The sequence below is a fragment of the Brienomyrus brachyistius genome, chromosome 4 (genome assembly GCF_023856365.1).
Source record: "Brienomyrus brachyistius isolate T26 chromosome 4, BBRACH_0.4, whole genome shotgun sequence".
Taxonomy (NCBI): Eukaryota; Metazoa; Chordata; class Actinopteri; order Osteoglossiformes; family Mormyridae; genus Brienomyrus; species Brienomyrus brachyistius.
Window position 1 is genome coordinate 17,776,178 of NC_064536.1, and position 26,613 is coordinate 17,802,790.

The following is a 26,613-nucleotide window of genomic DNA, read 5'->3' on the forward strand; positions in this document are numbered from 1 at the left end:
TTGTGCCAAAAGTATCAATCAAAATTTTGAAAACCGCAAGCAAATCATTAATTTGTTTTTCTTTGCTTTTGATTTATTTTTGCTTCTGACTTTTGGCACTGTTTTAGCGGGTGGGCGGACCTTAGCATTTTACACGTCTATTGGTCAGCTGGAATTTGGACTGAACACGCCTTTAAAAAGCAGAGATTTTACCTTTATGCCACGGAGAAGCAGAGACACGTGACACTCTGATAAGGTAAAAATTATTCCTCCAGCACACAGTGAGCTATCCCAGCATGCACAGCGACACGGAGGAGTTTTGATAAATCCGAAACCCTGGATAGAGGGATTCAGTGAATGAGGAGGTGAAGCTGTACAGGAGGGTCAGTCCATCAGAGGAGACTCTGTAGAAGGACAGAGTACCAGCCGCCTGGTCCAGATACACTCCTACTCTGCAGGAGCCTGAGGGCTTTATGGGTATGACAGTCTGTTTCTTATTGTGCCAGACAGAGTAACTGTCAGGAGAGCAGAACAGCATCCATGACTTGTCAGTGAATCCAAACCCACAGTCATAACTCCATCCTTTCCTCCCGATTCCTTTATAAGTCACTCCTATCCAGGCTCCACCTCCACTCCACTCAGCCTCCCAGTAACAGCGATCAGTCTGACTCTCTCTGCACAGAACCTGGTCCCACCAGTCAAATCTCTCTGGATGATCAGGATATGGCTGCTTTACCCCCCATGTCACTTTCCTGTTCCCCTCTGACAGAGACAGGCGTCTGTTTGCTGTGTTGGGGTCCAGCGTCAGCTGGCAGGAGTCTGTAGGCAAGAGGAAGAGCGATTAATCCCATGATGAAGCCCAGCATCTCCATCATTATCACTGTCACACCTCACACACTCACTAACACAGAACTCGCTCCAATACACACATTTTATTCCCAATATACTCATGTAACTGCCCGAGTGTGCGGCGCTCCGGCTGCCCCCTGCGCTGAGAGACACGCCGCGCTGAGAGACTCGCTGGGGACCCAACTGCACTTTAGCCTGCGCTCTATTATTCTGTACGATACATAAAATATAAAAACGAAGCAGGAATTCAAGTATGTGAAATACCTCAGGAAATGTCGATCACTCGCACAACGCCGGCGGGAAGACGCGCCGAAATGATGCGTGTGTTAAAATAATAGTCTTAATTACAGGAAAATAAAATTACAAACAGCATTCATCAAACATGTTAACCATATAATTGTACCCCAGAGTACCACTAGAAGTTAATTTATACTTATTTCGAAATAAGACCTTCCTTCACACCCCTTCGGACACATACCCCCCTCCAGCAGCGTGCAGCGCCGACTAGTGATGTGTCGGTCACGAACGAGCCGCTCAAAACATCCAGATTCGGACCGAGAGACATTTCTATAAAGCAAAACGCCTCCGTGGTTCAGCGCTCCATGCTGCTCTGACTGTGACTGAAGTTCGTGTTAATGGCGTGCGAGCCGCGCGACTGATCACGTGACGAGTCAGACAAGGTTCATACCATAGATTAAACGGAGGGAGTGGCGGGGCTGCGCATGCTGACGGTGTAGAGGTACAGAACACGAGGGAGGGAGAGGAGGAGAGAAAGAGAGGGAGTGTGGTGCGTGAATAGTAGGCAAGATGAGTGACAGTTGGAAACGAAGTGGCACTTTAATGCATTTTAATAACTATGATAACTCACAGACGGAATGCAAAATTTGCTAGATGAATTTGTCATTTCGAGCAGGATCCACAAACAACCTTCACAGACACTTAATACGGTGATAGATAGTTGTTATAGTGGATAGAACCTAAAACTGTTGGATACTGGTGTTTTGCACGTTGTAATTCATTTTTTATTTTTCATTATGATTTGTTATTAATGTTATTTGAGTGTTAGTAGATCAAAGACAAAAACAGATTTTCCACATATATGATGTTCAATACACGTGTAGTAGTGTTTGAGGTTTTTACATTTAATCTTTTTATACCAAACATAATGTAAAATTATGGTACTGAGGAAATAATAAGGTTTAGTACACATATCAGTCATGGGTCAAACAGCGCTGAATCTGACTGAGGCAGAAATAATAAAATGAAGAGTCATTTGGGAGCCGGAAGAGCCGACTCTTCTTGGTGAGCTGAGCCAAATGATCCGGCTCACTAAAAAGAGCCGAAATTCCCATCACTAGCGCAGACTGAGGAGACGTTCAGTGTCACAGCCAGTTTGGGGGATGCATAACTGTACCAGAATGTATTATAGCCTGTTACACTCTCACACAAACACAAAGAAGATATAATGTATTTCTACAGAACTTACAAAAACCCAAACCAGTCTTTTTTTAAAATAAAAAAGGAAAAAAACACACATTACAATAATTGTGTGAATGCTATCATAAAGTAGAAATAATGGTATTAAGAATAAAATCATGCAAACAAACTTACATTTCTGGATCCCTGGTCTGGTCCTGCACTCTCCACTGTGGTCCACACTATAGCAGAAGCAGAACGACATAGTGCTGCTGTAGCCATTTATTTAATTGTTGTATTTTCTCCACATACATGAGTCTATAGCAGGACAGACACACATTCTGTACTCACTTCAGTTTCTCCAGTTTACAGCTGGGATCCTCCAGTAGACCAAAGAGCAGCTTCACTCCTGAGTCTCCTGGGTGATTGTAGCTCAGGTCCAGCTCTCTCAGGTGTGAGGGGTTTGTCCTCAGAGCTGAAGCCAGGGAAGAACAGCCTTCTTCTGTGACTCTACAGCCTGAAAGCCTGCAGAGAGACAGACAATATCTCTCCAATAAATAAAAACACCTCACCACTATTATTGTATTACTTGTAAGTATTACTTGTAAGTAAATGTGACGACTTCAATAAAGCTTTCAGCAATTACACATTACAGTGTGGAATACGCAGTAATATTGACCTCAGTGTCTCCAGTGTACAGTGTGAATCCCCCAGTCCAGCAGAGAGCAGCTTCACCCCTGAATCCTGTAGGTCATTGTCACTCAGGTCCAGCTCTCTCAGCTGAGAGGAGTTTGATCTGAGAGCTGAAGCCAACACTTCACAGCATGTCTCTGTGAGTCTACAGCTGTCCAGCCTGGAAAAGGAAACGTGTTAAGATATAAATACATACATCACACATAGAGGTATATCAAATAAAATATCAAAATAAACATATTTAGTACAATAAGACATGCAGCATATAGCTGAAATATAATTTATTTTGTTGTTTCCTTGTCCTACTCAGAAACGCAAACAGTTTTTACTTGACACTCCCCAGCCGAGACGAACCTGCTGTTTAAGGACCTTACAAGGTGAGTTACCCTGAGACTCTGTAATATCTGAATAAGTATTTTTATAAAGCTCTGAGCAGCGCTGGGACTCAGTGATCAGCACTACAGCCGACCCAGGGGTTCTAGGGCTTTGGGTTCAGTTCCTGCCTAGGATATGTGTGTGTGTGCGAGTTTATATGGTATTTGAACAATGTAAAGAAGAGCATAAGTTTTTTAAATTATATTTTTGTATGACTTTTTAATTGCTGACACCATGACTGAAATCCTTATTTTCCGTTTTGCTGTACCTGAGAACCTGTTAAATTTCCAAAACACTAATCAGACAATTATCAATCCTGTCAGACAGGAATGAAATAGTGATGCTTTATTCACTCCCCAGGTAATATAGTGCTGTCGCCTCTCTGATCTTGCTCTGTTTGACACACACATACAGGTCAGAGTGCAGGGTTGGCCAGCATCCAGCCCCCTGAAGCTGGGGGTAAGGGCCTTGCTCAAGGGCCCAAAACCAGCATCACTCTGCCAGCCAGGTATTTAAACTGGTGAACTTCTGACCACAGGCACAGAGTCCAAACCCACTGAACCACAGCAAGAATGTTACAAATATATACATATCCTGCAGTATCCAGAATGAAAAAGAGTTTCTGGGTGTCTATTTAAATACACTCTAATTGTTCTGATAAGATATAAAAGCAGTATCATGAATAACATCTGTACTTCTTTAGCAACAGACGTATGTAAGATCACTTACAGAGCTGTCCTAGATTTCTTGATCACAGGCAGCAGCCTCTGAAGACCTTCATCTGATCTGATGTATTTCTTCAGATCAAACACATCCAGCTCCTTATCTGACATCAGTAACACAAAGGCCAGAGCTGACCACTGTCCAGGTGAGAGGTCTGCTGCAGAAAGACTTCCTGAACTCAGGGATCTTTGTACTTCCTCTATTAGAGAATTGTCACCCAGTTCATTCAGACAGTGGAACAAGTTGATGGTCCTTTCTGCAGATAAATTCTCCTGAATTTTCTCCTTGATATATTGAGCTGTTTTCTTACTGTTATATGAGCTGGTTCTTGTCTGGCCCAGTAGTTTTTGTAACAGAGTTTTACTGGAATCTGTTGAGAGGCCAAGGAGGAAGCGGAGGTAGAGGTCCAAGTGTCCATTCTTGCTCTTTAACGCTTCAGCCACTGCAGTCTTCAGCAGCTCAGCTGATGAGTTTGACAGAAACACGTATAAAGCAGCGAGATACTCCTGGATGCTCAGATGCACAAAGCAGTACACCTTCTCCTGGCACAACCCATACTCCTCTTTAAAGACTTCTGTACACACTCCAGAGTAAACTGAAGCCTCTGTGACATCAACACCATTCTCTGTCAGATCCTGCTTATAAAATATGAGATTGCCTTTCTCAAGGTTGTCAAAAGCCAGTTTACCAAGTTTCAAAAGGAATTTTTTGCTGTATTCCTTAAGCATACTTTCATAGTTTTTCATATACTTCTCATTTTGTAAACGCACATGAAAGATCAGGAAGTGTGTGTACATTTCAGTCAGGGTCCTTGGAATTTCTCCCTTCTCTGTCTCACTAAAAAGCCTTTCAAGAACGGTGGCTGAAATCCAGCAGAACGCAGGTATGTGGCACATGATGAAGAGGCTCCTTGATGATTTCACATTTGTGATTATCATGTTAGCCAGGCTCTGATCACTAAATCTCTTCCTGAAATACTCCTCCTTCTGGGCATCACTGAACCCTCGTATCTCTGTCACCTGGTGGACACACTCAGGAGGTATCTGATTGGCTGCTGCTGGCCGGGAAGTTATCCAGAGGAGTGCAGATGGAAGCAGATTCCCCTTAATGAGGTTAGTCAACAGCACATCCAGTGACGTTTTCTTTGTTACATCAAACCAGCTCTCATTGTTCTGAAAATCTAGAGGAAGGCGACACTCATCCAGACCATCAAAGATCAACAAAACCTTGTACCTAAACAGCTCAGTGGATTCAAGCAATTTCAGTTCTGGGACAAAGTGGTGAAGCAGATCAATCAGACTGTATTCATCCTTAATCAAATTCAGGTCCCGGAAAGGAAGAGCAAATATGAAGCGAATGTCCTGGTTTGCTTTTCCTTCTGCCCAGTCAAGAATAACTTTCTGCACAGAGACTGTTTTCCCGATACCTGCGACCCCTTTAGTGAGTACAGTTCTGATAGGTGTCACACGCCCATATAAGGGTTTAAATATATCATTGCACTTCACTGTAGTATCTTCTGTTAGCCTTTTCCTGGATGCTGTTTCAGTCTGTCTCACTTCATGTTCATCATTGACTCCTCCAGCTCCTCCTTCAGTTATGTAGAGTTCTGTGTAAATCTCTTTGAGAAGTGTTGGCTGTCCTTCCTTAGCTTTCTCTTCAAATACACACTCAAATTTCTTCTTCAAGTTACATTTGATTCTACGCTGACACTGCAACAGAAGATGCCCTGAAATGAGAGAAAAATGCTTTTTTAAACTCAAATCAAATCATATTACATTAAATGATCAACTGAAATGTAATACACATTTTTCCATAAACTATGTTTTTGTGGCAAATCAAACACACACTGAATGAGGTACAGCTCTTACTCTTCTCCAGCATGTCCACAAGATCATTTTGCTCCATGGTCCTCAGGATGTACAGTGTGATCTTCAGAGCTCCCTCTCTACCACAGGTTTTCTGCATCTGACCATCACTGTCCAGGTCATTGTCCTCCTCCAGCTGAGGCTCAGAGCATTCTGGGTCATTCTCATCCAGGTACCTTTTGAATTTCATCAGCTCATCCTTCAGAAACATTTGAGCTTTTTCCTCCAGTAACTGAAATGAACAGTTACAGTTTAATTATCACTCCTTGCACCGTAAGTTTTTATAATTTCACTGCTGAATTAGTTGTAAATATCATTCCTTTGACAGGATGAACTACTTATTTTACTTCTATAGAAGATGTATGTCAATTTAGATAATGTAAGAAAATATACTTCAGTAATAAATGCACCTTGAAGATGGATGATAAGTCTCCTTTGTGTGGGTGTGAATTACATCTTTTCACTTGGTCCCTGTGAATAAAATACAAATATACATCCATTAATCCATCCATAGGGGCGGCATGGTAGTGCAGTGGTTAGCACTCTTGTCTCACACCTCTGGGACCCAGGTTCGAGTCTCCGCCTGGGTCACATGTGTGTGGAGTTTGCATGTTCTCCCCATGTCATCGTGGGGTTTCCTCCGGGTACTCCGGTTTCCCCCCACAGTCCAAAAACATGCTGAGGCTAATTGGAGTTACTAAATTGCCAATAGGTGTGTGTGTGTGTGTGTGTGTGTGTGTGTGTGTGTGTGTGTGTGTGTGTGTGTGTGTGTGTGTGTGTGTGTGAGTGAGTGAGAGTGAATGGTGTGTGAGTGTGCCCTGCAATGGGCTGGCCCCCTGTCCTGGGTTGTTCCCTGCCTTGTGCCCATTGCTTCCGGGATAGGCTCCGGGCAACCCAGTAGGATAAGTGGTTTGGAAAATGGATGGCTGGATGGATAATCCATCCATCCTCTGGCCATTTATCCTATTTTGGTGGTGGGCCAGCCTCCACTCAAACAGCAGAAGGCCTAGGATACGGGTTCACCCGGAGGGGATTCTGGTCCTGCACTGACACTGACCACCACTGCTGCTGCTTGGGGGAATAATAACCTACATTTGTATTCAAATAGATGTAACTGCCATCCACATTCTGAGCTTATTTTATTAGGGCGACTACCTGACATCAGCTTGCTTATGACAGTATAAGAGAAGCAGTGACATCTAGTGGCAGCACAGAGAGACAGCAGGTAGCAGCCAGGAGAGACGGTTTGGCATGTAGCTTTCAGTACCCAGTGACTCAATAACATAAATAGGACACTTCTTATGAAGTGATTATCATGATTTCAAACATTTCAAGTTTTTTTTCTGTTTTTTTTTTTTTTTTTTGGGGGGGGGGGGGGGGGGGGGACGACAACCCTGTGCCCCGCAATGTAGGGGTCCCCCAGCTGATCTCCACTTTCATTTTCCTTTTTTAGCAACAAAGCACATAGATCAAATATCCACTCCAAACTGTCAGGTTTCGCCGGTGAGCGGGTGAACCCACGGGTAGGCGAGCGGGCAGGAAGCAGGCAAGGAGGCAAAAGTCGGGGGAAACTGGGGATTTATTAAGGGATAGGACAAACCGGGACGGAACACTGGCACTGACATCGACTAACATCAGTGACGGACAAAAACCAAGGCAAGATGTGGACTCAAAGAGACAAGACTGGGCGAAAATAATCGGACACAGCTGGGTAAGATCAGGGAAGCACACGAGGATAATCAGGGGGCGTGGCACACACGAGGATCGGATGACCTGGGCATGACACAAACCATCTACGTGACAATTTTGGATAAAATAGTAAGATCTATAAAAATATATCTTCAATTTTGTGTGACACCCCCTCCTAAATTTTACCAATGTACTCCTGCCCCCACCTTGATCGGTTGATTAATTGCTGGCTATTAATTGCTAGCAAATTAATACTGCAAACAGCGTAAGATCTCACAGTGTTTTTTCCTTGTTAGGTATTTACATTTTCAAAAAAGATGTTTTCAAAACATTTCTGTTTTTCTTGCAGTGCTTTTCTTATTCTGTAGACTCCAACGCAAAATGCAAAAATAAAATCTGAAAGCAAACTACAGTCTTATACCTATTGCGCCCTCTTGTGTTAACATTAATAAATGGCTGTGTGCCATGGTACACTCGTACATACCTTCACTGTGTATCATCATATTTTTCAATCATAAAATATCTTGACAGGGTGCATTGTTTCCTCCCCTACAGCTGGCATCCTGCACTTTGATTAGCATATTATTGATGTTCCATTGTTTTAAATTCCCTCTTGTTCAGTTTCACCTCCAAAAATTGCTGGAATCACCCACATTCGGGCCCCCTACCCATGTCAGCCTCGGCCCCCCCAGAGAAGTTAATCCACTCTGCAGCAGCTACCTTGTAATTCAGCACAATTTATTTGCCATCCCCTGTTCAGTTAAAGATAAATAAATTATATAAAAACTGATTAAATAGCCTGTGCATTCTTAATGGTTTCTTATAAGAAGCTGAGTATTTGTATTTCTCCGATTTTTCTACACATTTTGAGAATTACCATAATTTCCGGACTATTAAGCGCACCTAAATATAAGCCGCACCCACTGAATTTTAAACAATTATTATATAAATATGCCGCACACGTCTATAACCCACAGGTGCCTACATTGAAACAAATGAACTTTACACAGGCTTTAACAAAAGACAGTGCCTGTAACACGGCTTGTAACAAAACAGTAGCCGACCAAGAAAGTCATTGGTCACTGTCTTCCTCCTCCTGTGCACTGAAACCACTGAAGTCGTCCCCTTCGATGTCGAAGTTGAAAAGCCTCAGGATTGTTTTTATTTTCGCTCTCGTCATTTTCATCTGGAGGCAAATTCCCCGCTGAGCTTGTACTGCCCTCTTCAATATGCAGCAGTCCAGCCTTTTGAAACCCGTTGATTATAGTGGATTGTTTGACAGTGCTCCACGCTTTCAGGATCCACTGGCAGACTTGACCATAAGTTGCTCTTCGCATGCGGCCCGTTTTAATGAAGGATTTCTCCCCACTTGTCATCCAAGCCTCCCACTGAACACGGAGCGGCACCTTAAATGGAGGATTTACACTGATGTCGAGTGGCTGCAAATACTTTGTTATACCTCCAGGAATGACAGCTGGAATTAAGTTGGTCCTCTTGATGGCTTCTTTCACAGAATCTGTTATGTGGGCCCTCATGCTGTCCAAAACGAGCAATGCCTTGTTCCTGTGAAAGAATCCTCCTGGTCGCTTGCCGTAACACTCCGTCAGCCATTCATTCATTAGGCTTTCCGTTAGCCATCCTTTCTTGTTGACTTTCACAACAATTTCACTTGGGAGTTTTTCTTTTGGCATCATGGTGTGTTTGAAAATCACCATCGGTGGAAGCTTTTCTCCCGATGCCGTACAGCTTAGAACACAAGTGAAGTGCGTTTTTTCATGCCCAGTTATTTTCAGCGTGACAAATGATTTGCCTTTCCTGTTGACAGTCCGAGTGAGAGGCAGGTCAAATGTCAGAGGAACCTCATCCATATTTATGATGTCATGCGGGCTGATGGAATGCTCTGCTATCTTTGCATGAGTGAATTTGTGGAAGTTTGAAACTTTTTCCTCGTAGTCGGGAGGGAGCTGCTGACACAGAGTCATCCGTGCCCTGATGGACAGGCTTTTACGTCTCATAAATCTGAGACACCATGATGGTCCACCTCTAAAATCCTCAAACTTCAGTGCGGTGGCGATTGTTTCGGCTTTCAGTCGGATCTGCACAGTAGAAACACCTCGGTCGTCTGCTCTCTGTGCGTTGACCCAGTCTTCGAGCTCGTTTTCTACTGCGGGCTTTTCTTCCCTCTGAAAGCTTTTGTTGTCTTTTTGCACTGAGTCAGCTCCTCACGCTCCTGTTTCCAACGTCTTATCTTCGACTCATTAAGGCCAAGCTCCCGGGCAGCAGCTCTATGTCCTTTTCCAGCAGCCAGGTCGATCGCCTTCAGCTTGAAAGCCGCATTATATGCATTTCTCCGTGTCTTTGCCATGATAAGGGTGTGTACATGACAAAGTAACAACCTTAATCAGAATGATTCAGTGGGAGAGCACTCGATTTAATGTAAAGAGTTTCATACTGTAGGTTCAGCCGGTTTGGCAATTTCATTGGTCTAATGTTACGGGGCTCAGTTTTTTGGCAGCACGAAGCTGGTAAAATCGGGAAAAACCCGGGAAAAATCCATAAATTAGCCGCTTCATTGATAAAGCTGCAAGGTTCAAAGCGTGGGAAAAAAGTAGCAGCTTATAGTCGGGAAATTACGGTAAGCTGATTTAGTTGCATTATTTAAAATTTGTTTTTATATTTATATTAAGCATCAAAACATCCCCCTCAACATGTGTATAATCTCTTCAGAGGTGACAGTGGACATAACAGCAACCTCTGGCCACGTTGAATGTGTCTCCACAGCCACCAGTAGTTTGGCCCCTTCGACTGGTCCTGCGAGATCCAAACGGATGCTTTGCCAGGGACATGCTGGCCAATCCAAGGGGTGCATGAGGCCAGACTTACAGGCTCTTCTCAGAGAACTGCAGTGTGAATTGTGTGGTTGTCGTCCTGTTGATCCACTGGATAATTTTCATAAGAGTCTGATCGTTGATATGAGTCTCCACCCTGAACTTTATATTGCGGGTCCAGGTGCTACACATTTTCCAGCTGGCCAGTACAGGTCAGTCAGACAGTAGGGGAGGGGTATTGATAAAGGTGGGGTCGCCTTGATTCAGGCTGTGGGGAACCTACACTGGGCACCCAGGAGCAGCGTCTAGCGCTACTTTGTCAGGAGTTGATGGTCCATCAGGTGAACCTTCACCCGGAAGGGTAAGTGTGGAACTTTTTAATTCCAATACTGGCCAGAGCCTCTTTCTCAGTTTGTGGATATTTCATTTCTGTTTTTCTGAACATTCTTGAAGCAAAAGCTACTGGTTTCTCTTACCCCGATGGTGCAGGACACCATGGCTGCCAATTCATATGGGGAGTAAATGCAGGCGAGTCGGAGTGGCAAAGATGGGTCACAATGTGCCAACACCTTTTAGCTCATTAGCACCATATTTGCCTGTTTGGTCGCAGCCTCACAATCATCTGACCCCGACCACGATTTGCTGTCCTTCAGTCCTTCAATGCTCATACAGAGGCTTTAACGGTCTATCCATCCATCCATTTTCTGAAACAGCTTATCCTATTCAGGGTCATGGGGGGGGGGGGGTCTGGAGACCATGGGCGCAAGGCGGGGAACAACCCAGGATGGGGCGCCAACCCATCGCAGGCTTTAGCCGTCTATCCAGCTGTGGAATGAATTTCCCACAGTAGTTTAGAAGAGTAAGCATAGACCTCAGCTGGCTCACATTCTTGGGGGGCAGAACCTTTGCAGACCCGTAGAAATCACACTCAAGATTTTATCCATGTCTTTCTGGAACAATGTAAGAGCCACCAGTAACTTCTTTCCACCATCCAATCCAGACAGCAGTTCCTCAATAACAGGAAGTAGGTACTATTCCTCAGTTAGCGCAGGGTTTAAAGTCACATTAAAGGCCCCTCACAAGCAAGGTGACCATCTATTTATATAATCCAGCACCAATGATGTTGCCCACTGGCCATGTGGTATTGGTACAATAACCCCAATCCCAACTAGTCTCTGTTTCTCTGCGTTGACTTTATGTTTCAGTGCCTAGGGGACCTTGCTGGCCTTCATGAAGCACGGTGTGGTGCCAGGCTTCTCCTGCAGCTTGACCTTCTTCCCCTTCATGCTTCTTGGTTCATCCCTGAACACCACTGCATGTCGCCTCAGCACTGCTGAAGGCCTCGTCTCATCCACTGACACTTTGTTCTCTTTAAGCTGCAATTCCATGACAGCATTACCAGCTGAAAACTGGCTCCAGCCCTTTCCGCCACGTCATGGAGAGGGCGTGCTCAGATGGTTATAGGAGTTCTCACTCCAAATTACAGTTGACCAATAGATGTGTAAGATGTACACTCCCTTCTAAGACTCGCCCACCCCTTAAAAAATCCAGAAGCAAAACAAAAAAGCGAAGGAGATATTTGTAATGTATATTTACATTCTGGGTGGCATAGTGGTGCAGTGGTTAGCGCTGCTGCCTTGCAGTAGGAAGGTCCTGGATTCGGTCCCGGGTCCTTTCTGTGTGGAGTTCTCATGCTCTCCCTGTGTTCACATGGGTTTTCGCCGGGGATCCGGTTTCCTCCCACAGTACAAAAGCGTGCAGGGCAGGTTGGTTGGTGAGTCTAAATGCACCCTGTGCTGTGTTGGCAACTGCCCAGGGGGGGGCTCCTGCCTGCCTTGTTCCTGGGATAGGCTCCGGTCCCCCCCATGACCCCAGTTGGGATTAAGTGGTTTCACAAAAAGGATGGATGGATATTTACATTCTGATACTTAATAAATTACATGCAGTTTTCAAAATTTTGATTAATTCTTCTGGCACAAAATTAACTCCATACCTGACATGTTAAAAAAAGTTGGCATGACCAGCTCCTCTTTAACGCCATTAGCTGGGACAAAAAAATCTGAACCATTAACAATAAGCAGCCCAGCTCTCATTGTTTTATCAGACTGCAGGTTAAAGGTATTTTGTTACTTTATATATAAACGGGTCATTTATCTTCTCAGTTAAAATGTTTGTTTTCACTAAGATAAGTTGAATCACACAAATGTCACTTTCCCCTTTTCCAGTTGCTACCAGGCACAGTGACCAAACATCCAGAGTGTCGGCCATGAAACTCCACCATTCAAGGCAGTGAACAGCAGCAAAAAGTCTGTCCCAGCTGCCAGTGAGTGTTTGCATCCAGCTCACTGCATGTCCATATTTCACCTAAACCAGTGTTTCTCAGCCCAGTCCTGGGAACCCCTGACAATCCACAAATTTTGCTCCCACCACAGATGAATGGGTTGAGAAACATCCTCTGTGTGAAACATGGTTTAATATTGTAGGTGGCACAAGTGATTTTGTCAGTTTGACAAGCTTAATGTAACGCTGACCATCGGTTATTTAGAGGAGGGACATCTGGTAAAACAATATAAGCTGATATATAGGATATCTGATATATAGGATATGCAATATCCTGCATATAGGATAAGCCACAAATGTTCGCTTCTACTCATTTTAATTTTATTTCAGTTCGTTCAGTTTAATTTAAGTTTAGGTTTTGTGTCTTTGACGCTTTTGGGTTCATTTGTGATTAACAAAATGCTTTTATTGTCGTTTTTGTTTCAGTTTGTACCACATAAATATCACATTTATTCTGATCTGGATCAGCAACAATTTAAATGTCACCTGTGGTAAAGAAAGCAATTGCTTGTTTTTTTTTTTTTTTTTGGTCGGATGACTTAACAGGATAGTAATTAGTTATTTAGAGGAACTGTTAATGTGAGGGTGGTGTGCAGTGGTGATGGACAGGCTGAGGATTGCGATCAGACAGGAGACCCCATGGACTATGATGTTCACAGATGACACTGTGATCTGTAGTGAGAGGAGGGAGCAGATTGAGACGAGCCTGGAGAGGTGGAGGGATGTACTGGAGGGAAGGGGAATGAAAGTCAGTAGGAGCAAGATGGAGCACATGTGCGTAAATGAGAGGGAGGGTGGAGGAATGGAGCGGTGGCAAGAAATAGAAGCAGTGAAGGTGGATGAGATTAGTTACTTGGGGTGAACTGTCCAAAGTAATGGAGAGTGCAATAAAAAAGTGAAGAGGAGGATACAGGTAGGGAGGAGTGGGTGGGGAAGAGTGATAGGAGTGATGTGTGACAGAAAAGTGTTTGCAGGGGGGTGTCTTGTGTTTGTTTGCATGTATATTTACCTTTGATCTGTAGGAAAAGGTTTCTCTCTGAAGTTGATCATGGCGTCCATTGACCTGTCACTCTTCATGGAAACACAGCTGGGTGCAGGTGAGCCTGCTCTCTCCATCAGGACACTGTGGACAGTGAGAGGAAATATCCTCATTATATAAATATAATCCATATAATATGGACAGGGTCACATTGAAGGTGGATGAGATTAGATACTTGGGGTCAACTGTCCAAAGTAACGGAGAGTGGGAAAAAAATGTGAAGAAGAGGATACAGGCAGGGAGGAGTGGGTGGGGAAGAGTGACAGGAGTGATGTGTGACAGAATCTGCAGGGGGGTGTCTTGTATTTGTTTACATGTATATTTACTTTTGATCTGTAGGAAAAGGTTTCTCTCTGAAGAGGATTGGTGGGTCCATTGACTTGTCACTTTTCATGGAAACACAGCTGGGTACAGGTGAGCCTGTTCTCTCCATCAGGACACTGTGGACAGTGAGAGGAAAAATCCTCATTATATAAATATAATTCATCCATCCATCCATCCATTTTCCAAACCGCTTATCCTATTGGGTCGCGAGGGGTCCGGAGCCTATCCCGGAAGCAATGGGCACGAGGCAGGGAACAACCCAGGATGGGGGGCCAGCCCATCGCAGAATATGTTAATCCAGTTTTTATTATACCCTAATAAATCCCTCATTTCCTGATCCTGCGGCTCCTCCTCCCTATTCCCTGATCCGTGTTTCCCCCCCAGAAGTGTTGCAGGTTTAGTATTATTGTTACAATCTCAGTTGCTAGACTTGGTTTTTGTTGCTTTTTATTCCTGTTTATCGATTTATTTGTTTATATATTTATTGGTTTGTTTATGCTCTACTTCATTATTTGTGACCATTTCTGATAGGATGGATGATCTATTTGTTGTCTCTAGTGTAAAAGAACTGGCTGACTGTGGAAGAAAAAGGAGGAGAAGATGTCGAGGTCTTTTTATTAATCTACACGTATTAACATGTTCCACACTGAGCCAGCCCTGGTTAGGATCCCTTTCTGCTATTATATTATGGCCTGACTATAGACCCAAAGAGACATGCATGCTAGTGGGCTGTAACAATCGTTTTACCATAAATCACAATGTTCTTCACAACATGACCCTGACAGTGTTCCTGTCTTATTCGGCTGTTACTCCTATGATCACTGCTATTTATAATTGATTAGACTTAAATACTCAATACCACATTTTTGAGAATAAGTATTATTGAAATATACTGTCATTTCAGCTGGGAAATGCAAACCTAGATGCTGTAAGACAACAGTGTATCCGTAAGTGGGAACACCATAAAATTAACCTCAAATGGGATTCCCCACGATAAATTTCACAGGGCTGCCCATGATAAGTTTTTCTGACCGATTACCACACTCCTACTGGAATCCTTTGTGTAAAAATATAAACTCCTATTTTAGATTATCCAGAAGATGTCACCAAAGATGTCTTGAAAAATTGATGCAGCAGCTCTAGGTGGCAGTAGAGCACAATGTCCAGGCAATACAATTAAATGCGGATTTTTAAAGGAAACTAAATTTAATGAATGATAATCATGAATCTTCTACTCTACAGACCTGAATCACGACTCTCAAGGAAATTTATTAAGTTGAAACTGATTCTTTCAGAAATGCTGCAAATATGTTTTAATTTATGTCTGTAAAGCAGTTCAAACACACAGGTTCTGTCTTACCTCTCAGGTCTCTTTGTTTTACACTCCACCGGGGGGGTCATTTCAGAAGCAGCTCCATCCATTTTTGTGCTGATCCAGACCAGATGACTCCTGCTGGGGCTTCTGTGGAAATGAAATTGCACCAAACTGTGAACCCAAAACTGAGGGTTGTACCGAAGCAAACTTTACTCATGTTCACAACACAGAAACTCCATCAGACTGTAATTCCTTGGAGTCGGTTCTGGAACCTCTTTTAAGTCTCATTCTGAAGTTCCGTGACCCTGAACAGGAAAAGCGGTTACAGATGGATGGATGAATGGATGGATGGATGGATGGTTGGATGGATGGTTGGATGGATATTCTGCAGTAGGTACTTTTCATTGGAACACTGGGGTTGGGCTCATAGCAATAATTTGCTGATTGTTTGACCACAAGCTCTGGAACTGAATTGGAAGTTATGCTGAAGTGCTGGGAAAAGAGATAAAAGCACTGGAGCAAAAACTGAGCAGATGGAATATTTTTGTACCTTAAATTACATTTAATCCATCAATGAAAACCATTTTGCTTGTGCGTATTTCTGCATTGGAAAGTAGATCAATAATGAACATACTTTTGTCAAATATCTTTGTTATTTGTCAAATGACAAAAGCTCAATCTGCTGGCCAGATTTAGTCAAATAACGCGGGACATATAAATAAAAGAATGTGTCCCATTTTGATTGTGATCAATCCCCCAGTAATTAACAAATAACAAGATGCTCATTCTCCCTTGTTTTGGGGAGGTGGTGTAGTTTTGTATAAAATTATGAAGTTTAACCTACAACGTTTCTGTGTCTCCCATATTTATTTAGCATAAAGGTGCCAGTTCCTGTTGTGTGGTGTGAAAGTGGCCACGAGCTCCAAAAGTCCCTGGTAGAGACAACCTGGGAACTTGTAACCAGGAACCATGTTGCAGAACTCTGGTGTGAAAGTTCCCACAGACAGAGGAGGGTAAATTAGCACAAAGTAAATCATGATGGACACTGTGGGAACAGCAGACAAGTGTCACTTTGCTCTCCAAACCTGGCAATGCCTTTACCGAGCCAGTGGAAAATTAAAGCGAGCTGGAACCGCACAGTATTAATGTTCTCTATGTAGAATGAGTCGGTATGGCGTGGTTCCTGTATGGAAGTGGAAATGCACCTTTAGATCCTACACAGTTTTGGCCAGCTGTGGTTTTGGGGCCATAAGGCCCCTTCAGTTACCTAGGGGGGCCTCGACCCTGTCCCCCATGGCGACCATCAGCATTCAGTGTTGAATGAAATCCTCCAAGTAACTATGCAGTGCTTGTTGTTAGCATCTTAGCACACTGGTTAATGGAAACTGTGGGTTTTGGGGTCTAAGGGCCCAGTTAATTACCATGAGACTCCGAAGCTCTGTTCCCTGTTTGTAAAGGCAGTCAGCAATCATTTTCAGATAAAATCCTCCGGACAGCCCAGAGGGAAGAAGTGGCATAACATATATGGTGGGGGGGCTCGAAAGGTTTGTGCCCAGGGGCCTGTGATTTCTTAATCCGCTAATGTACTGGTTAAATTACCCATACTGCTGGCCGATATTTAAGCTTTATCAGTATTCAAAGTTAGCAGCACCAGAGCTAAAGAAACAACTACTAAAATAATGGAGAAGGTTGGATTGGATGATCATCAGTTTTCCATAGTGGAGGAAGAGGTACCAACCCATGACATGTTATTATGCATATATTATTCCGCAGTAAATCTGGCCTGTAGGTCGACCTTTCATGTCCCACATAATAATAAATGATGTAACATCATTCCAATAATCTGCACAGACAAGTTAAGCAAGTTTGTCAGGCAGCCAACACGCTGGGTTTGATGGAAGGAACATTCACCATGACATCAAAACTGACAGTAAGGAAGAGCTACAGGAGTTTCATACAACCGAGAGTCAGAGATTCAACTACAAGTACATGGGGGATGGGGGGGTGTCCTGCCATTTAGCCTGAATGACTGAATTTAAAGTGCCTCCCTTCTGAGGTCCTGACTGCTCCTTTCCAATCACCCAATTAAAAATCACCCAGCTATTGAATTTTGTTGATTGCCTGAAGTAAAGTTAACATCCATCCATCCATCCATTTTCCAAACCGCTTATCCTATTGGGTCGCAGGGGGTCCGGAGCCTATCCCGGAATCAATGGGCACGAGGCAGGGAACAACCCAGGATGGGGGGCCAGCCCATCGCAGGGCACACTCACACACCATTCACTCACACATGCACACCTACGGGCAATTCAGCAACTCCAATTAGCCTCAGCATGTTTTTGGACTGTGGGGGGAAATCGGAGTACCTGGAGGAAACCCCACGACGACACGGGGAGAACATGCAAACTCCGCACACATGTGACCCAGGCGGAGACTCGAACCCGGGTCCCAGAGGTGTGAGGCGACAGTGCTAACCACCGCACCACCATGCCGCCCCCTAAAGTTAACATTTGATACTTTAACATCAAAGCCATTATCTCACTTCAGATCAACTGTGAGTGTATTTTTAATGCTGCTTCTATTAATTTATATACAGGTATAAAAATAAAGGTGTGAGACCTGGAATTTCTACTGTATTGTCTGTCTTGATCATTTACTCTCACACATAAGCCCACACATTATCAAAACCTGCCTTACAATAAGTTTTATTTTTAGATTAGACAAAGACCTCTGCTGAACCAATCTATGTTGTTTTAACCGTCTTGCTGAGAGAAAAAAAAACACAAAATGATATTTTAGGTTTTGGGGTTGAGGTTAGCTGTTTTTATTGGCCTATCTGAATCGCACTTTGTCCAAAATTCACAGGGATCTGCGTGAGCTACAAGTTATAATTTATTTATATAATTATCCTACATAGCTGCTAGGTACATTCTATAGTCAGGCACGTAGCTATAATACAGGCTTGAACACCTGTACCTGCTGAGAAATTTGTTTGAAAATTTTCCCGATCAGACACCAGTGTTGTCAAATCTCACGAGACAAACAAGCAACTTTACCCCTGAAAATAAGCCTAAAATAAGCCAACTGTCAAAGATAGAGAAATCAAGCCCAAAAACAAGCCCAATACACAAGACCACATGGATCACAGTCAGTCCTGTTTGCCATATTATGTGTACATATAACATACATACAACAGTAACTCCAGTAACTACAATACTGCAGACCTGCTTCTAAAGTCTTAATTTATCATTGTCTTTAGTTAGTGTGACAGTAAATGATTCCTTATGGCCATGAACATAATATGGCTTTTTGTAGCACATTTTGCAAATTATTGGACACTGAACTCATTAATATCCCAACACAAACAAAATATCTGAGAAAGACGCAAAATCGAAAGTGGCTGAGTGCAGTGGCTGAGTGCAGTGCTTTTCAAACCAGTCATGGGCACAGACCGCGTTTCTGCTCCCTCTCAGCTCCCGATCACACCTGTACCAGGTAATAATCTAGCTTCCCCATAGTACCTGTAACATTAAATCACCGGCGCCGCCACTGTATACAAGTGTGTCATACATGCTTATTTTATTATTAATTGTGTCTTTTAAATATAATCTTACCTTGAAATACAAAATGCATTTATATTATTCCAGAGTCTTATCCGTGTTTCTTGACAAAACGGAGACTCCAGCTTTAAAATACTTTCACTTTTATTTACACGCAGCAGGAAATAATCACCTTCATACCAAAGCCGGAAGCGGTCTAAGCAGAAACGAACTCAGTGGCCCGACGTGGGATTTTGGGGGATATTATTTATGTGAATAAATATTAAGTAACAATAAGGGATAGGGGACAAGCTCCCGCCGCCACCTTATTCAGTCATACGCACATTATACTTTATATTTCTACATATAAAACGCTGTACTGCAGTGACATTTAAATCATTAGCATATTTAAATCATTAACACACGATCTTAATCACGATGCAATATCCACATTCGTAGCCGTCCAACGGCTGCTTTACGCTGATCCCTCTTTCTATGTCCATTACTTTTTTTGTTTGTGCAGGATTACGGGTGGTTTTAAATTCAGCGCAGAATGATTTCAATAATCTAATAATAATAAAATAATAATCTAAAACTCGCCGGAAGCGTAAAGTGGCTTAATATCCTAAAGCAACATCGACGAAAAACTGAATATCTCTCACGCTTAGTACATTCTGCCAAATGCAGTAATCCAGGGCTGCCTCACCCTCTCCTGTTATATGCAGGACCAGTGACATCAGTGTGTATCACTGAAGGGGCAGTAATGTGCAGGGCGCCGTATGTCTTGCTTGTGCCCGCGGACCTGATGACCCCCCACCCCACATTACCCGACTGCGCATAAGTCGCTAACTGGCTATAACGCACACAGCGCATGTCTCATTTGCATACGGAAAAAAAGCTCTCACTAAAAGAGCAGACACTATTTAGCCAAAATACAGGCTAAATAAAAGGGCAGCCCCACCACCAACATTAAGTCACATTACAGACATACTATTATAAAACTTTAATGCTATTAAGTTTTTTATAGTATTGAACCCCATCCTGGGTTGTTCCCTGCCTCGTGCCCATTGCTTCCGGGATAGGCTCCGGACCCCCCGCGACCCAATAGGATAAGCGGTTTGGAAAATGGATGGATGGATGGATGTTCTCCTCCATAGGTCATACTGAGTGGTTGACCCTTTCCCTTCTCCTTGCCGCCCTGATGCTCAATTTGACCAGAAGGCTCTGGATCGTGTCGTGCTTCTTCCATTTCTAAATTATTGAGGCTACTGTAGGACACTTAGAGCCTTAGATATAATTTTACGTCATTTTTTATATTTTGTGTTTTTGTTTTCTGTGTGTGTGTTTGAGGGAGAAACTTACTGGACGCAGAAATACATGAAAAATTGTAAAGGAAAGAAGATTGATGGCTGATCCCTTTAGCTGCTGTGTGTGGAAAGCGTCCCTGACCGTATGGAGAGGCAGCGGGACCCCCTGGGGGAGACTCTGGAGGCCCCCCTCGCCTCCCACAGAGACACCCGTCATCCTGGACCTCATACAGCACAGGCTGGCAGGGCGGCTCACAGCCACCTCCTCCTCTGTCCCCCAGCAGCACTTCCAGAGCAGCCAGCCAGCTGGGCACCTTTCCAGTGTTTTACGCTTCTCTTCCTGGGTTTGGCTGAAGCTGCCCCTTTGCTTTCAGCCAAGATTCGATATTTTAACTTTCTGGTGCCAAATTAATAATCACTGTGAACCTGGTCACCTGACTCTCCTTCCTGACACAGATACACTCCCAGCAAAGACATAGAAACAAATGACGTAATCTTACATTTACAGTATGTGCCAGATCCTTCATTATAACATGGGTTATGCTGAACAATCAGCTTTTAAGAAGCACAAGCTGACTGATGCCACTGGACATCTGCAGGACAAGGTCTGTTCCCACCATGACAAACCCCTGGAGATCTACTGCCGTACCGACCAGCAGTGTATCTGTTATCCCTGTTTGATGGATGAACACAGAGGCCATGATACAATATCAGCTGCTACAGGAAGGGCAGAGATGGAGGTCAGAAATATTCTTGTCACGATCGCGGTCGGGCGAAGCGGCGATCGTGCGGGTCGGCAGGCAGGAACGGGCAGACAAGCCGAATTCAGGGCTAACAAGAGGTTTATTAGGATACGGAGCACGAACATCGACCAACATCAATGACGGACAAGGGGAACAGGTCAGACCAGGACTTAAATACACAGAGACTAATCAAAGTAAGCAGACAAAGCAGGAGACGATCAGGGAAGCACACGTGGGGACAATTCTGGTCATGCCCGGCTCGTCCGCTCCTCCTGTGTGCCACGCCCCCTGATTACCCACGTGTTTTCTCCCGATTGTACCCAGCTGTGTCTAGTTAATTTGCTCAGTCCTGTGTATTTCAGTCCGTGTCTTACCTGAGTCCATTGTCTGTCATTGATGTTAGTGGATGTTTGTGCTTCATATCCCAATTAAACCTTCGTTTGCCCTAACTTTCGCCTGCCTGCCTGTTCCTGTTTGCTCGTGCTATCGGTGCGATCCTCCCGTTCAGCTCGTTCCCCTGACAATTCTTATATAACTTATGAATATTATATAAAGTAAAAAATTTTGTCGCATGTGAATAAATTTGTTTTTAAGAGATTAAGCCTGATTAGTTTATGAAAGGAAAATGCACAGAAAATGAGTGTCCTATAACCGATAAGCCTCCTTCAGTAAGACCCTTAACCCCCAGTTCCCTGGGCGCTGCTACAGGTGGCAGCCCTTCACAAAAACAACTTACTCTATGAAAAAAGTGCAAGCTGAAGGAGGCGTAAAGACAATTTCCCTACGGGGATCAATAAAGTATTGATTATTATTATTATTTATCAGGAACTGTGTTGCCAATGGGACAAACCTGTGTCAAGATGTTATTATAAAATGTAAAAAAGTTCTGATCGAATTCCTACTGAAAACTGACTTAAACAGCATATTATGTGGCTGCAGCTGAATGCATACAGCCAGCAAACAGGACCAAGAGGTTCAGCGATGACCTTTAGTAAACTTCACAGCTCAGAGAACATTAGCGAAGAGGGGCAAAGAAGGAGGGGAGTTACATTAGTGGAAAATGAGCAATTGTTATTGCAACATGAAGATGTTCCAGACTTACTAAACATTGCATTTACAAGGACGGAATTGAATCGGGCACTAAATAGACCTAAGGAGTCAGCACCAGGAAAGGAGCAGATCTGCTATGCAATGATACATCATCTTAGTGATACATCTAAAGACATACTGCTTGAGCTGTACAACAAAGTGTGGGAGAAAAACGGAACTGCCACTATGCTGGAAAGAAGCCATAACAGTCCTGATATGCAACCCGGGAAAAGACTGTACTAACCCAGGTACTTACAGTACAAACCTATTGTGTTAACATCTAACGTTTGGAAAGTAATGGAGAGAATGGTGAATAACAGGTTAACATGTTATATGGAAGCTAAAGGATATCTGGCTAAATACCAAAGTGGTTTTAGGAAAGGAAGGAACACCATGGATCCAGCCTTCAGTTTTTGCTTCCAATCAGAAGGTACTACACCGGCAGATAACGATTTCTGGAATATTAAAGTTAAAGGTGTCATGCCCCGCTCGTCCGATCCTGTATTCGTACTAAAGGTGGCAAATTACTCATGTTCTGTACTGTGAACACCCGTGTAAAATAATCATTAAACTCATTTACTATATCAATTTCATTTTCATTTATAAGACCCTTACCATCCTGCAGATTATTGATTTCAGCTCTTAGAGCTCTTTTGGAGTTAAAGTATTGGAAGAAACTTTTATTGTCATCCTTAGCCTCCAGTGCAATCTTCCTGTCTACCTTCTTCTTAGAGAGTCGAATATTTTTAACTCGACCTGTAGACTCCTGTTTAGTTTTGAAATCATTAGTTAATTTCCATTTGTGGAACAGAGCACTTTTCCTCCCAATTTTATGCTTAATTTCTGTAGTAAACCACCTTGGCTGCAGTTTCCTAGATTTAGTTTTGCTGGAAACAGGTATGAAGTCCTCTTGCACTTGCAACAATGTGCTTTTAAAAAATGCCTCTTCAACAGTTTTGCTATTTAATTCCATCCAGTTTACAGTTTCTACTTTCAGTCTCATACCATTAAAGTTAGCCTTCCTAACATTGTATACTTTTGTTTTGGACTTTGGTCTTCGGACACTAAAATTAACCTCGAATTTAACTCTTTTATGATCACTACTGTCCAATGGTTCTAAAGCTTCTAATTTTCCAATCCTATCCTAGTTATTAGAGAAAACAAGATCAAGAAGGGCTTCTCCCCTGGTAGGGGTATTAACAAACTGAGAAAAAGAACAATCCTGTACTAATTCCACCATCTCAAGTTCATTTATAGAAGAGCCAGAGACTGTGTCCCACTGTATCCCAGGTAAATTAAAATCAGCCATAACCATCATATCATTTTTTGTTACTCATAATCCTGATATTGTCATAAAACATTCTGCTTTCCTTTACAGCTACATTAGGTGTCTATAACAAACACCGACAATTAGGCCATTTGAGTTTTTAGCATTTATTTTTTCCATACAGCTTCTGTACTTTTATTTTTATCAGTGAGCTCCCTTACCTGTAAGTTTTCTTTTACATATACTGCAACACCACCTCCATTCATGCCTATCCGGTCTCTATGGAACAACGTATAACCATCCATATTATATTTCTCTCCATCATTGTCACTCATCCATGTTTCAGTTATTCCTATAATTTAGTAAGAGACTGATGAAATTAAAGCCTCTAAATCATGAATTTTGAGTGTTTAAGTACAGACCACAAAGGGTAGGCCTTTTATAGTGCCCACTTTTAATATTAATTGGGGCTTTCTGTCTCTCCCCACCTATATTCGTAACTAACCTCCCTGCCCCCCCAGTCCCTAGTTTAAACATTCCTCAACTACTCTACACATATGCCTCCCAACACACTGGTTCTCCTCTGGTTCAGATGCAACCCGTCTGGCTTGAATAGGTCCCACCTCTTCCAGAAGGTCTTCCAATGCCCATAAACCTAAACCCCTCTTTCTTACACCACCATTTTAGCCACGCATTTAATCCTCTTATCTCAGCTAACTTAGCCTGGCTTGCATGTGGCACGGAAAGTATTCCAGAGAATACCACAGTGGATGTTCTGTTTCTAAGCTTATCCGTGACTTCTATAAATTTATCCTCATACATTCTCAAATCCTTTTCTGTATTGTCTTACAGAACCAGTTTGAATAAGGGTATGAGAGTGAACATGCTCTAAAATACATTCATTAACTGGGATATTTAAATATATCAGTAATTTTGTTGTTTCCTTGTCCTAGTTGTCAAGGGTCGTGGTAAGCGAGCGCGGCGATCGTGCGGGTAAGGAGCAATGAGCAGGCAGACAGGCGAATACGGGGCAAACGGGAGTTTACTGGGGAAACAGGGACCAGGAAACAGCTCACGCTTACAAACATCAGGTAACATCAATGACGGACAACGCTAACAGGTAAGACCAGGACTTAAAACCAGACAAGACTAATCAAAGCAATTAGATACAGCGGGGTACAATCAGGGAAATACACGTGGGAAGGCAGGGGGCGTGGCACACACGAGGAGCGGACGAGCCGGGCATGACACTAGTCAGAAACACGAGTAATTTTATTTGAGACTCTGCGCTGAGACCAAACTGCTGTTTAATGACCTTACAGGGTGAGTTATCCTGAGATTCTGTAATACACTGGCTGGTCAAAAAAAAGTTACACACTTTAATATTTCGTTGGACCGCATTTATGATTATGGTGCACATTCGTCAATGCTTCGTTTCCACATGCTTATGCAACATGTCAACATTTTTTTTCATCGAGATTTGAATTAATTTCTTGGTGAGATCTTGTATCAATAATAGGTGAGTTGAACCACTCCATAAAGTCTTCTTCAGGACATCTCAAAGATTTTCAGTGGGTTAAGGTCAAGACTCTGTGGTGGCCAATTCCTCCTGCTCCCTGAACTACTCTTTGACAATTTGAGCCCTTTGAATCTTGACATTATCGTCCCGGAATATGGCCATGCTGTTAGGAAATAAAAAAATCCATTGATGGGATAACGTGGCCATTCAGGAGATTCAGGTGCTCAGCTAACTTCGCTTTATTGCTGCATAATATTACTGAGCTGTAATAATGATCCAATCATTGCTTGCTGATTTTAATTCAAGTGCCGGCAGTGTATATGCATAAGTATTTTCAGCACTACAGCCGACTCAGGGGTTCTAGGTTTTTGGGTTTTTGGATGGGCAGCTCAGGTTGAGGTGTTCGGTCACGGAATTTGTCCATAAAAGCCAATAAAAGTTTATCTGTATGCTCTTGTGACTCTAAAGCCTAAGAAGAGGGAAGCAGGATCTTTACTAACTGACCTTGGGAGCCTGAGCTACTTCAGATGCAGGAGGCTGGGTACGATTGTCACATGACTTTGTTGTCACAATGCTAATCACTCTTGAACTAGAGGGCTCTGTATCTAATTTCTAATACGAATGCAATTGATATTTCAGCCACTATTATGGTCCCTGAATTTTAAGTTACATCAATGAAAGTTGAATGTTGTTTTTGAAACTTGGAGTATTTCACACCCTTTTCTCATAAATCTTGATTTCGTATCAGAGTTGGCTGTATTTGGATTGGTGTTTTTTTTTCTTGTTTTTGCTATGCCAAACTGTACCAGTTAGCAAAAATGTATGCTAAAATGTCTTGTTCATGCTATTATGAGCTATGCTTTAGTTAAATGTTATTTTTAGCATAGGTACTGAATTCCATTGGTACTCAAAATAAAGTTTTTCATCGGGTCTGAGTAATGTTGATAATAGATTGTGGTACGCAGTTTACGCAAAATGCTCATATGGGCAGTGTTGGGGAAGTTACTCACAAAAGTAATCCATTACAGACAGAGGTGGAAAGTTCAGATTCAGAAAGTACAAAGGTTTTGTTTCAACCAACTACATTGAAAAAAGGTAACTTTGAATGAGCTCAATGGAATCCTGTACAGTGGTTCCACACAACTAGTATTTTGAAAGTGAAACATTCTTTTTAAGCTGATGCATTCAGTTTCTATTCTGAAAATGGAACATAGTTGGGTTAATCTCGTAAATCTTTCCCAGAAGATTTTCTTGTTGCTAGGCTGCATAATATTATTTATCAGGGCTGAAAGAAGGTGAGAGCTCCCTTAGTGGCAGCAGGAGTACATACATGCATAGGGCACCCAACCACTGTCTGACACATAAGACCTCAGTAAGGTCTATTTCTATGGTTACAATCAACATTGAACTTTCCTGTATCTGGGGCTTTTACACTCCTGCACATAAAATGCGGGACTATATAATGCTATACAAATATACAACCAGCACCGCTGGCCTACAGGGGAGTTTTCACATTTTCCAATACGTTTGATGCGAATGGTGTGCGCACATTCCAGGACATTCAAAAAGAATACAGTCTGCCCTGCTTCTCATTTTTCTTCTACCTCAGGCTACGATCCACAATGAAGGCCTATGCTGTGCCATGGAATTCTGTCTTAGATGATCACCCAGTGTTTAGCTGGATCGATCCTGTCGAGGCATCTAAAGGCACAGT

General features: G+C 42.9%; 1 protein-coding gene and 1 long non-coding RNA gene across 3 annotated transcripts in view; one reads left to right on the forward strand and one right to left on the reverse strand.

Moving 5' to 3' along the window:
* The window catches only part of LOC125740118 (uncharacterized), a 353,638-nt gene that overhangs the window by 237,031 nt on the left and 89,994 nt on the right, over nt 1-26,613 (forward strand). The window lies entirely within an intron of this gene.
* The window catches only part of LOC125740114 (NACHT, LRR and PYD domains-containing protein 12-like), a 341,935-nt gene that overhangs the window by 218,689 nt on the left and 96,633 nt on the right, over nt 1-26,613 (reverse strand). Inside the window, exons 9-12 of the mRNA XM_049010930.1 lie at nt 5,904-6,132; nt 4,042-5,761; nt 2,924-3,097; nt 2,596-2,769 (exon numbers count right to left, since the gene is read on the reverse strand). Coding sequence (XP_048866887.1) covers nt 2,596-2,769; nt 2,924-3,097; nt 4,042-5,761; nt 5,904-6,132 — 2,297 coding nt within the window. The remainder of the gene's footprint in view (nt 1-2,595; nt 2,770-2,923; nt 3,098-4,041; nt 5,762-5,903; nt 6,133-26,613) is intronic.